Here is a 13,383-nt window from a genome sequence, read left to right as displayed (position 1 = left end):
TCTCCCCTTCCCTCATCCTCTCTCCTCCCTCTCTCTCTCTCTCTCTCTCTCCCTCCCTCATCCTCTCTCTCTCTCTCTCCCTCATCCCTCTCTCCCCCTCCCTCATCCTCTTCCCTCATCCTCTCTCCCCCTCCCTCATCCTCTCTCTTCCTCATCCTCTCCCTCTCTCTCTCCCCCCCTCTCCCTCATCCTCTATCCCTCTCTCTCATCCCTCTCTCCCTCTCCCTCCCTCTCTCTCTCTCCCTCCTCTCTCTCTCTCCCTCATCCCTTCTCTCTCCCTCTCTCTCTCCGATCCTCTCTCTCTCCCTCCTCATCCCCCTCCCTCTCTCTCCCCGATCCTCTCTCTCTCCCTCTCATCCTCTCTCTCTCCCTCTCTCTCCGATCCTCTCTCTCTCATCCTCTCTCTCTCTCCCTCCCTCATCCTCTCTCTCTCTCCCTCCTCATCCTCTCTCCCTCTCTCTCTCCCCCTCCTCATCCTCTCTCTCCCTCTCTCTCCCTCATCCTCTCTCTCCCTCTCCCTCCCTCTCCCTCTCTCCCCCTCTCCCTCATCCTCTCCTCCCTCTCTCTCTCCTCATCCTCTCTCCCCTCTCCCTCATCCTCTCTCCCCTCTCCCTCATCCCTCTCCCTCCCTCTCTCTCTCTCTCTCCCTCCCTCATCCTCTCTCTCTCCCTCTCTCTCCCTCATCCCTTCCCCTCCCTCATCCTCTCTCTCCCTATCCCTCTCTCCCCTCCTCATCCTTCCTCTCCCTCATCCTCTCTCCCTCTCCCTCATCCTCTCTCCCTCTCCCTCATCCCTCTCCCTCCCTCTCTCTCTCTCTCTCCTCCCTCATCCCTCTCTCTCTCCCTCTCTCTCCTCATCATCCTCTCTCCCCCTCCCTCATCCCTCTCTCCCTCATCCTCTCCCCCTCCTCATCCTCTCTCTCCCTCATCCCTCCCCTCTTCCTCATCCTCTCTCCCCTCTCCTCATCCTCTCTCCTCCCTCTCTCTCTCTCTCCCTCATCCTTCCTCTCTCCTCTCTCCCTCATCCTCTCCCCCCCATCCCTCAACCTCTCTCTCCCTCATCCTCTCTCCCCCCCCACCCACATACCTCTCACCTCATCCTCACTCCCTCTCTCTCCCTCCCCCCCTCTCTCCCCCTCCTCCTCTCTCTCTCCCCACACTCTCCCTCACTCTCTCCCATCCTCTCTCTCTCTCCTCCCTCATCCTCTCTCTCTCCCCTCTCTCTCTCCCTCCTCTCCCTCTCTCTCTCCCCTCTCTCCTCCCCCCTCATCCTCTCTCCCTCCCTCTCTCTCCCTCCCTCCTCCTCTCTCCTCTCTCCCTCATCCTCTCTCCCTCTCCCTCCCTCCCTCCTCTCTCTCCCTCTCCCTCCCTCCTCCCTCTCTCCCTCTCCCTCCCTCATCCTCTCTCCCTCACTCTCCCTCCCTCTCTCTCCCTCATCCTCTCTCTCTCCGTCTCTCCCTCATCCTCTCTCTCCCCCCCTCTCCCTCATCCTCTCCCTCCCTCATCCTCTCTCTCTCTCCCTCTCCTCTCTCTCCCCTCCCTCATCCTCTCTCCCTCTCCCTCCCTCATCCTCTCTCCCTCCCTCATCCTCTCTCCCTCCCTCATCCTCTCTCCCTCCCTCATCCTCTCTCCCTCTCCCTCCCTCATCCTCTCTCCTCTCCCTCCCTCATCCTCTCTCCCTCTCCCTCCCTCATCCTTCTCCCTCATCCTCTCTCTCTCCCTCCCTCATCCTCTCTCTCTCCGTCTCTCCCTCATCCTCTCTCTCCCCCCCTCTCCCTCATCCTCCTCCCTCCCTCCCTCTCCCTCATCCTCTCTCCCTCCCTCATCCTCTCTCCCCCTCATCCTCGCTCTCCCTCATCCCTCGCTCTCCCTCCCTCTCTCCCCCTCATCCTCGCTCCCCCTCATCCTCGCTCTCCCTCATCCTCGCTCTCCCTCATCCTCGCTCTCCCTCATCCTCGCTCTCCCTCATCCTCGCTCTCCCTCATCCTCGCTCTCCCTCATCCTCGCTCTCCCTCATCCTCTCTCTCTCTCTCTCCCTCCTAGAAATGGCAGTAACTAAAGTCATACAACTGTGAGGCAGAAGACACACTGGGATGTCCATCACTTGCCTGGTATGGAGTTCAACCAAGCAGAGCGTACCTTCTTTATTAACAAAGTACCTTGGCGTACCTTCTTCTTTGGCAGCCTGCCAGAATTCAAACGCCACCCTGAAGGCTTGTGCAACTGTTAACGTCACTGCCTGAGCCTGACAGACAGAAGGGAGGGAAGAAAGGGGAAGAGGAGAGAAAGAGAGAGGGAGACCAGGAGAGACAGGAGGAAAAAAAAAAAAAAAAAAAAAAAAGTGAGACAGTCAGACATTTAACAAAAGAAAAAGGGAGACAGAGAGAAAATCACTTAGTAGTGATCCTCAAGTTCTTCCTCATCTCTCTGTCAGAGGAAGTTCAGCTTCACAGTTAAACTAGTAAGTGGAAGGAAAGGGAGTATCAATATAAACATCACATCAGAGATCACACACACGCATACAGATATACACACAAACAAGCAACTGCATACACACACACATACTTACACAACCATACCCCCATGAAACCCTGTAGACATGCACACACAAACATACTTACACCCATATATACACACACCCACTCACAGACACACACATACACACAAAGAAAAAACTCACCATTTTCTTTTTGGTGCAGAGGAAGGCATGACACTCCAGTGTCTCATTGTGCTGGCTCTGAGCGATGTACGCAAACACTTTATCATGCATCTTATCAGCTGTGCAGTAGGATATCCTACAGAGTTAACAGAACAGGGGGGCACAGAGGCATGAGAGCAGAAACCACTCCCAAACAAAGGCCATTATAGTACTGAGACCATTTCCATATAGAGGCCTCTCCCACACAGATGCCACTATAATACCGAGACCACGCCTACATAGAGGCCACGCCCACACAGAGGCCACTATAATAATGAGACCACACCCACATAGAGGCCACTCCCACACAGAGACCACTATAATAATGAGACCACACCCACATAGAGGCCATTCCCACACAGAGGCCACTATAATACTGAGACCACTCCCACATATAGTCCACATCCATACCGAGGCCATTCCTACACTGCATGAGACCTGCCTCAGAGCTAAACAGAGCTTTGCAGTTTCCACAAGACAAGACCTGCTAAGCTCTCCAGTCATGGTTTTAACCTTGCAATTTCTATTCCACACCCAGTGAGACAAATCACACACACATACATGTTTGCAGATGATGACTTCACACCCTGCTTGTGTTGTGGCACTTGTGCACAGCTGTGTTTTGCTCTCTCATGCATCACTGCATTCCAAGAAACTGCGTGTGGGTGTGAGTGTGTGTGTGTGTAGATTATGTGACTCTCTAATGGGTGGTGATTCTCTGAACACTTGCTTACTCACTGTGCTCCCAGAAACTCGCTTGGCTGCAGAACCCTAGAGCTGACCCTATGACCCTAGAGCCGAACATAATGAATTAATGAATTAGCTGGCGCAGACTGTAGATCACTAGTTTTTAATTTTCACATTTTCAACCATCAACAGCTGCTGACTTCAGCAGCACATTCAGACCAGTATAAATAGGTTAAACCAATCAGTTCACCCATGTCTCTGTTTACTGATTAGTTGGATTTAGTTTAGTTGGTAAGAAATATTTCATTGGATATTTAACTACAGGAGCTGAAAGCATCAAGCTGTGAACCTGTAGAACACTGCAGTGTGACAACCCAGATGATGGATCTCATAATTCAGAGGATCCAGTGTCTCTACTCCACTATTGCCCCCAGTCTGACAGTTCCACACTTTTGCAGGAAGAGCCCTCATGCCACCCCACCAATTCTGACCCAACACACTAGATTAGAGGTAAACAGATCCCAGTGTGTTTAATCCTTGCAGGTATGAGAGTGTAACACTATGAGAGTGTAACCCTTAACTGGAACAATGGAAGCCAACTGCTATGTGCCTATAAGATGAGCAGGAAGGAGGAAGAGTGAGAGAGAGTGAGAGAGAGACAGAGACAGAGATTGGGGGGTTGTCTCTGACCTGTAAATAGAGATGTTTTCTATCAGCTGATCTGATGCACTATCATACAACATGATCCCTCTTGGAGAGACCTTTAATGTGACTTTCTGTAGCTTCCTCCCACTGGCTTTGGCCTGAGAGAGAGAGAGAGGCACACACAAAGGAAGGGAGGGAGAAAGATAGAGGGTGAGAGGTGTTATTAATCATTGTGTTTAGTCTCTAGTTTGTTCTCTGGCTTGACTCAGTGAGAAGGTTGATGCTAATCTGATTCCATTAGCCAGAAGTGCTGTGTTCTTGCACGTTTATAAAGACAACTGCCTCTTATTCACAACTCGCTATACTTTACACATTTACACACGCAAAACCAAAACAGTCAAAGCTCAAATGACCAAAACACGCATGCTGCTCTCAACCCTGTAAAAGACTGCCAAACAAAACAGCATCCACACCCCATCAGCTGATTGCCATCGTGTGTGTTAGTTTCCATGGGGAGCTCACCGTAGCGACGATCCTCTTGACAGCCGCAGCAGACAGCTCTTCGCCTTTTGGCTCTTCCACGAGTGTCACACCCAGATACCGGAGCTGGAAGGCCATCCCCTCCAGCAACGTTTCCCTGGTGTCCGTCCAGTTCTCTGGGAGCTCTGTGGAGACAAAGAGGATTAAAATCAATCAATCAATCGCGCGCACGCACACACACAAATGGGAGGCAAGACTTTACCTCTAACTGCCAATGACCCAAATGTGCTTTTGCCCTGCATATTTCACTTCTATAAATGTACAATCTGTATTTCAAACACATTTTCCTTGAATCACAACAAAGCCATCTCCATCAAACACAGAAGAACAGAGTAGAACAGACTGCTGACTGCCACACCATCAACGCCAGCGACAGGTGTGGGCTAGGATACTGCCAGGCAACCCAACCCTAGACAGAAGCAACTGAGGGTTAAGGGTCTTGCTCAGGGGCCCAACAGTGGCAACTCGGCAGTGGCAGGGTTTGAACCAGCAACCTCCCAATCACAAGCCAATCTCCCTAACCACTGAGCCACCACTATCCCTTCATGTTCATATAAAGTAACCTGACCCACCCCGAAACACACTCCATCAAACCAACCCAACACGTGTGCTGTGCAACCCCATCACCCTTAAGCACATTCTGATAAATACAGTTAGGTACAAGCAATCAGTTCACACATGGCACAGTGTGTACTGATTAGTTGTACTTAGTTTAGTTGGGAGTCATGAACTATGAGGCAGCAGCAGATCAAGTTTGCACAGGACTGTTTTGATTGAGCAGGTGGATTTGACAGCGGTAGCTGTATACCTTAGTAAAGGCTGCAGACGTAGTACGGAACTACAGGAGCTGCTTCAGCCTAGGTAATCTGCCAGTGGAAGATAGGAGCCCAAACCATTGTCACAGCAACCCATACATTTCTATGTACTGTGCATTTGTGCATTTTTCACTACAAGCATTGTGAAAACTTCAGTTTACAAAAAAGATCTTGCAAGTGCAAAGACACATTCCGACTGATCTACAGTGCACTAACAAATCCCAGAACACAGAATGCCTGCACTGACCATGCTGAACTGGAAAAACGGTTTGACCTTACTACACTGTCAAAGATAAAAAGCCACCTTAATGTCTTGGAAAGTAGTTTCTGCAGCATTTCAAAAACACTTCTCCCTCCCATCTTATCCTTCTCTCAATCTCTGACAGGCAGATCAGACTGAATTGGGACACACAGAACAATTTGATTTTTAGGTGAACTTGTCACAGACAAATGTTCTGATCTGAAATTATTAGTGCATGAACAACCCCCCAGCAAACTGATGCCTCAACTTTCAAATTTCTTTTTTTACAACTTCCTGGTACTGTTCTGTTACAATTCACAAAGACTACAGAGGATTATAGTACTGCTATTAATATGCAATGAGTCACTCATTTATTTGTCCATAAAAATGTTCTGAAATGTTCATCCTTGGAAGTTGCAATCTGATTCTGGGGCAACATAATAACAGAAGTCAGCCTAATGCTAACTGTTATTCAGACCACCAAAGCTAACAGCATAACTCAGAATATTGAGATTGGAAGTGCCTGGAAATACTTGGAAATACAGAGGCCAAAATAGGTATGCAGACCCTTTAAGAGCCCTGTCCATCATCACCACCACTGGCTGTAGGTTCCCCCGTCATTCGGTAAAAGACGAGAATGTGGTCTACTGAATCTGGGTTTCAGTCAGCAACCCTCATCTCCCCTTGGGGAAAAATAAAATACTCTCTCCCTCTCTATCCATCTCTTCCTTTTCTGTTTGACTGCATTATGGTAGCAGCGCTTCTGTCCTGTATCTGTTGCCTCTGAAGACCCAGTGACTGAAGCAGCGACATTATGTGTGTGTCAGCAGTCTAAGTTAAAACCCCTGGTACACTTTACTGTTTAAGGCACGCAGTTCCGTGACCGAGTTTGTTAGTCAGTCAGGAGGAGATTATCTATCAACCACAGAATGAGAAGGCAGTCTACAGTTCAGGTGCAGCTAGCTGGCTGTAGCATATGCGCTCAGGTGCGGGACACTGGATGTAGCATATGCACTCAGGTGCGGCATGCTGGCTGTAGAGTGTGTTCGGGTGCACGTTGGCTGACCCTTCCTTCCTCGGCCACGGCGGGAGCAGCTGGTGCAGACAATTTGGAACTGAGCCTGCTCCACATCCACCAGAGTCGCTGACATAAACAGAAACAACCTCGCTGAGCCAGATCCGATTTCCCCTGATAGAATGTTCCCCATTCTGAGGTAACCATGTCCCAGACTGACATCTGCATCAGAAGTAGAAGGCAGAGCGTAATGGCTTCTTTCATTCTGAAGGTTAACTTTAAATGTCAATAAGATTAGGTTGCAGTGCCCTATACACGACCCCTACCACAACTCCTCCTGTTACAGTCCTGCTCCACAATTATAAAATAAGCCTCTCCGTGGGTCTTAAGCGCTCGTCTTAAGCGCTGCTTAAGGGGGCGGGGGGGATGTGGATGTGAGGATTGTTTCTGCGCACTGGGTTAGAACAGGTGATAGTGAATGAGGCTTTGTCTATCCAGAACACTCATTAGCCCACATGCATATCTCCCTCTCCCACCAGTACAAAACACAATGCTCCTCTGAGCTCTGGACAACTTGATACTGCATAAATGCACCCTCACACACATAAGATACAACAAGGAAGGAATTACTGAGAAACAGTTTTCCATAGTGAGGATGAGCGATCGGGCCACTTTTAATTTGAACAGATGTCAGAACAGGAAACGAAACTCTTATTTTTTAGTTTCCCAGTTCTTACTACATACTCTACAGAATGCATTATAATACATACTTCCACTTTGTCCTTATCCCCTCAGTAACCTGTTGCATTTGACTCCACCCTCTGTGTGCTGCAGGAAAAGACACACCCATCTAAAGCAGTCAGCTCATGATGGCAAACAGATGTAGTAAATGCAGTAATACTGGGCACAAAGATGAAAGAGGAAACCGATGAAAGAGAACAGCCAAAGTTGGGGAGGTTTTCAGTGAAGCCCACATACAGAATTGGTTGTTTACTTGGGAATGGCAGACACAACCCTTGCAGAACAGAGTGAAAGCCTACATGATTCAGATGACATCCATTAGCCCAGGACTCTACAAAAAAAGACAACATTACCCTGTGCAATACTAACATGGTAATATTCAAATGAGGCATATACCAAATCACAGATTTTTGTTGTTCTGTGAGCGTCCTGACCAATCATTTTGGTTGAAAGAACACATCTAGTCTTTACCCAGCTCACATCACTAAAGCACCGTATATTAAAAATTCAACAGGCCAATGTTTGCTTATATCACTACATCTGAGTGTATTAATATAGGATGTTGTAATCATAATATGTAGTAGTATAATCACTGCACAATATTGTGGTCCATACCTCACAGCTCTACATGGGTCTAAATGTGGTGATGTGCATGAATAAGCTCAGAGGCCAAAGGTCCAGACAACCTGTTACCCAGAGGAGGGGCGCCACAGTGAAACACACCACACTGAGGGTTTAAACATTAGTGCATTAGCAGCATACTGGAGCAAAACTCACTGAGTTGCATCAACCTGAAACCAGACACTTTCTACAGCCACAGCCAGTGGAATGATGGTGCTGTAGGTATGGCTGAAGACTAACAGTCAAGAGAAAGGGACCAGAGAAACACTGCAGAGGAGACAGCAGAAAGTCAATACACTTACAGTACCTGTGAATAGTCTCTACAAAGAGTTTGTTGTTTTAATGGGATTCTAAAGGTGAATAGTTGCTGTAAATAGCCCCCATATGGTCAGCACTTGGACATATACAAACACACACACGCAAGATACAAGATTGCTCCAGGCTATACAACTGCCACAAAGTCAAATTTATCTTTAGCATTTGCAGACATAAATAACAATCTCATGGTATGAGAAGGGAGAAGGATGTTTTGCATAAGGCCTTACATGAAAACCAGAATCAGTTCCATGAAGCTAAGCACAGAGCAACTCAACATAAGATGCGTGCAGCTGCAGGAAGTGCTGTTCTGGCTTTAGACTTTCCCACTAGGGTCTATGGTAAAGTGTGCATGAACAGATCTAAGAAGAACCATCAAGAAGCAGGGAAGACATCTGACATGTGACCCTTAAAATGTTAACATTACTCTGCTTATGGAAATAATTTATTTCTGTTATTGAACTACTGGACACGTCAACCTTATGGGCAGTTTAGTCCATACTATCACTTTTGAGAAAAAGGAGCAAATATATGTAATGCATCATGCAGATATATACTACAAAATATTTTCTAAAGCTTAGGTTAGCTTAGTCTGGTGCAAATAAATAATAAACCTAATCAACTGAAACAAAACCCTAAACACAGCTATAGAATATCTGTTCATGCTAATTCTATCAAGCTGGGAAGGTGTGAAGCTATAAAATCTGTATTGCTCTCATGGGTTTTAGATAAGTGTTAATATCAAGACTCTACTACTTTGTCATGGCATATAATATGGTGTTTGGGCCATAAATCATAAATCCCACCCTCACATGAAATACAGGTTGGACTGAGAATGAGGCTGTGAGACATTTTATTTAAAAGGAATCAACAAAGACAAAAACTTATCCTTTATGTAACTAAACTATTAATTAATTAATACACACCTGAAACATTCTGTTTATAAAACAGCTGTTTTCCTTGACATTAACGACAGTGCTCTCTTTTACAAAGTTTGATTTCTTGGTAATAGCTTGTTGTACCTGTATCCTGTGGTCACATATGCCACATGGGACATGTCTTACTTTGTGGTTTCCCACTGGCCCAGTCGGTTAACACAGCATCATCATATGTTTAACTACTCATTACCAAACACTCAGGAAGTCCATAACTGGTCCTGGTCCTGAGCATGGGTTAGACCTGGTCTGTAGCCTACTCTGCTTAATCTTAGGGCTGGTTTAGCAGACATGGACTAGACCTGGACTAAATCATAGTGCCCGTGAAGAATCACTATTGGAAATTATTTTTATCCTAGAGTTAGTCTGAGACTAGGATCCGCCTTTAATGCTTTTGTCACGTCACACTGCCAGAAGCGGATTGATGCCAGTCCTCTGACTTACAGAGCCTGGCCCAATAAGTGCCCTTGTTTAAATATAAGAATTAAATCTGATTGGCACTCGATTGGTGAAGAATGTGAATAGCCTCAACATCAAGTTCACACACTGCCAGTTAGGCTTGGACTTTTTAAAAAAAAAATCCAAAATGAGTTATTAAAATTATCTGATTCCCTTTTGTGGAACAATACTTTTTTTCCTGCAGGAAGCACTACTAGTGTATACAGCATACACTGTAAACAGGATAAGAGTAATATTGCAATTGGTGACAAAAACTCTGTGTCTTATGTTTAATCCAAATCATGTGAATCAAAGGAATCTGGACTCTCAACACAGCTACAAAGCAGACAGCTAGACAGCAGTCTGATATACACAAATGGACCTTTCACCAAGAGCTCTCAGGCACCATGACACAGCTGTGGGAGCCGGGAACAGCAGTTGAACTGTGAGGAGGTAGTGATACCAGGTGTTCTTCAAGCTGTGAGCATCTGTGGTGTGATACTACCTTTTAAAGTGGCAGAGTATAGCTAGTGTGAGCTGCACTGTTGCCTTGCCAACACCAGTGGCTGGAGCACCACAAAGACACACAATTGGGCAAGCCAACATGATGGCATCTATACAAGCCAACCCAACCTCACCTACACATGGCAACACAAGAATATTAGATCTCTTCATGCAGTAACAACACTTGGGAAGTTGGGAAGTGTATGCTTTAGATTCTAGCAGTTTCCTTTTTACAGTGTATGCTGTATACTCTAACAAGTATCCTGTTTACAGTGTATGTTCTACACGCCATCACAGTTTCCTGTTTACAGTGTATGCTGCATACTTGTAGATGACACTAGCTGGGCACTGGCTTCTGTCCATCCCTCATTCCAGAAGAGTTCAGGAACCAGTAGCAATTCTCTTTAAAAAGCTGACCTCAACAACCAAAGCAAGAGAACATAAACAAAACATCTAATGGCCCATCATACTGCCACGAGCAGTGCAACAGTTTGGCCGGCCACCAACGGCTTTCGGTGTGTGGAAAAGGGTATGGCATTGCGCGTGGTGTTTCCTAAACAAAAGGGTGAAGCTTCTTTTTGTGAAAACCAGCTGACTGCCCGCGCGCTGCTGTCAGGAACACGCTGAGCTGGAGATCAAAGTTTCTGCAGAATCCCATGGGACAGGCAGCATCTTACAGCAGCAGCAACAAGCCTGACAGTTTTCCCAAACCGATCGCTGTATTGACTCACTGGTTACACAATAGGGGTTGGTTGCTGTCAGTGGGTATTTTAAGGCCTTTCGTATGTCAAACATCCATTATAATAATAAAAGAAATCTGAACAAATGTAGAAGGTCATAAATAAGAAAGAAAAACATATACTCCCACATAAAATATATAATTTTATACAGGGTACTGTGCAATCATTGTGGCCCAGCAGTACACGCACTGCAAGCAGAACCGATGCCATGAAACCTAAGGTAACAGTCAAGGTGCACAGAGCGGTGCTGGTAGCCCAGCAAGCGGTCCGAATCGGAACCAAAGTGATACTTTTTTTTAATTAACGTTTTAAAGAGTTAGAAAAGCATCAGTTGAAACATTTTTTTAAAAATGACAGTAAACATTTGTTCTGTTTAACTACAAAATTCTGCAGTTATTTGACATTTCAAAACACATTATGCTAGAGTCAAGCTGACAATTCATTTCCAGTTCCCGCCAGATGTGCTGCATGCTTCACCCATGAACATTTAAAGCGTTTTCTCGAAAAAGTTGCAAGACAAGCATTCTTGCCGGTGACCTGACGAGATCAACAGATCAATAAACACAGGACTACATCCAGTTTGACAAACCACTGAGCGTAATTAGTCTGATCACAGAGCAATGAAATCCAAACTAAGAGTGATCAATTCAATTTGGCTTAAACCAAATCATCCGTTAGCAATCCATCTGTCTAATTAAAAACGTCAGGGTAACTTGATCTTAAGAAATGTATCCGATCTTCAGCAATATATATGAGTAATTAATTATTTACAAGAAAGTAACCTCGCTAGATTAGTAACGTTAGTTGGCCAGTTAACACCACACCTAGCTAGGTTAAGACGGTTAGTTACACCTCTTGGAAGTAGTTAGTTAAGTAAACGTTTCTAATATAAAGCCAATATTTAAGTTTATAGGAGTTTAAATAAGTTTATGACAGGAGTTTAGCGTGCGAAACGTCAGTTACTGCTCTTAGCTAGGTTAGCTAGCCAGCTAGGTTAGCTAACGGTTGGCTAACTAAGCCTTTAGAGACACGATGAAGCGTAGCAATGTGCCGCATTTTTTTTACTCAAGACTACAGATTAATGTACAGTTTAATGTACTTTCACATAACACCGAGTATCTACGTTATCTCCCAACTTCACCAAGACAATGTAAGCGGGTATAGGCCAGTGTGTGCACTTTACTGGCTAACTAGTTAGCTTAGTTATCTTAACTAGCTAGTCAAACCGTAAAGTTAAAAAATACAAAAGGGACATTTATGTCCGGTTAGCCAGCGTCAACTAACTGGCTGTTAACGTAACTTTGTTACTTCATTAACCAGGTGAAGTAGCTAAACTGAGTATTCTGGACGAAAAAGAAAACACCGTTCAAAGAGAACTTCTTTCATACTTTCTATCGTAGTTACTGTGGCGGACGTCTCATGACAACTCATAGTTTAGGAACATTAAGATAGCTAACTAGCTACAGAGACGTGCACTCACTCTTATGTTTTCCAGAACTCCAAGACGGTTTCGCGATACTAGGACTCCGGATTATTGCCCGTCCTGCCGATATCAAAGCATCCATAATTTGTAATCCTTAATGCGTGGACAGAGCCCACAGATCTCTAGCTCTCATCGACAGTGTCTCGCAGCGTCTGCCCCGATGGTCCACCCTCTAGAAGAGCTTGTGAGTTTGGCATGTAGCTAAATTTTCTTCCCTTTTTGTTTTTTGAAGAAAATTCATGGTGGACGGATGATCATGTTGGACAGGGAGGGCGGGGTTACGTTTGTAAATTAAACAGAATATGTCATGACGTGAGCGCTGAAACCACGGCACGCGTGTACAGTGCTGGCGTGGGTGTGGATTGAGCGCGACACCGTGTGACGAGTTTGACAGCAAATAGTGGGGAAAATAGACAATAATGGGCAAAAAGTTCAATTTGAGAGTATCTTAAAAGTCATTATCCTTAGAGTAAAATAACCAATAAATACAACGTTGTGACTATTGGCTGCTGTTGTTTCAAACATGCTTTATGGATCAGAAGAATTTTAAAGTGTAAATGTCTTCCACTTAACTTTTTTTTTTTTTTTTATCATGAATCATTCATGTCATGAATGATTTTCCAGCGCAGACAAAGCCACAAGAGTCCCCAGAAGAAAGAGGCTATTATTTGAGTATGCTTGTGAGTAAGACCCTTTTTATAGTTGCTTTCTGACAGACTGGACATGACATGTTGCATAACAGGTTGGAGAAACCTGCCCGGAATGATAAACTCTTGCAAAGCTTCCTGTGGAGAAGGAAGACACACACACACACACACAGAGAGAGAGAGAGAGAGAGAGAGAGAGAGAGAGAGAGATAGTGTGAATGCTGTCTCTCTATTTTCAGGCATCTTTACAGTTCTACCTCTGAACTGGATCAGTTGCTGCAGATAGCCTTTGATTTTACTCAGGAAACACCCCCAGGCA

General features: G+C 45.6%; 1 protein-coding gene across 8 annotated transcripts in view; it reads right to left on the bottom strand.

Annotated features, from left to right (window-relative positions):
• Positions 1-12,661, bottom strand: part of ldlrap1b (low density lipoprotein receptor adaptor protein 1b) — a 48,567-nt gene extending 35,906 nt beyond the window's left edge. The window contains exons 1-5 of one of the 8 annotated variants that reach the window (XR_014126379.1): positions 12,415-12,658; positions 4,552-4,694; positions 4,075-4,187; positions 2,680-2,794; positions 2,108-2,244 (exon numbers count right to left, since the gene is read on the bottom strand). Coding sequence is in view for 6 of the 8 variants with exons in the window: in XM_081724364.1 (XP_081580490.1) it covers positions 2,108-2,244; positions 2,680-2,794; positions 4,075-4,187; positions 4,552-4,694; positions 12,415-12,499 (593 nt within the window). In the remaining 2 variants the exon portion in view is untranslated. Of the gene's footprint in view, positions 1-2,107; positions 2,245-2,679; positions 2,795-4,074; positions 4,188-4,551; positions 4,695-12,414 lie in introns of all 8 variants that reach the window. The other 7 variants (XR_004776694.2, XM_035531821.2, XM_081724364.1 and 4 more) reach the window with 7 other exon arrangements.
• Between the last annotated feature and the right edge of the window lie 722 nt (positions 12,662-13,383).

This window comes from Electrophorus electricus, chromosome 12 (assembly GCF_041902795.1).
Source record: "Electrophorus electricus isolate QZ-2024a chromosome 12, ASM4190279v1, whole genome shotgun sequence".
NCBI lineage: Eukaryota > Metazoa > Chordata > Actinopteri > Gymnotiformes > Gymnotidae > Electrophorus > Electrophorus electricus.
Note: the sequence above shows the minus strand (reverse complement) of the source record. Positions and strands in the feature narration are given on the sequence as shown.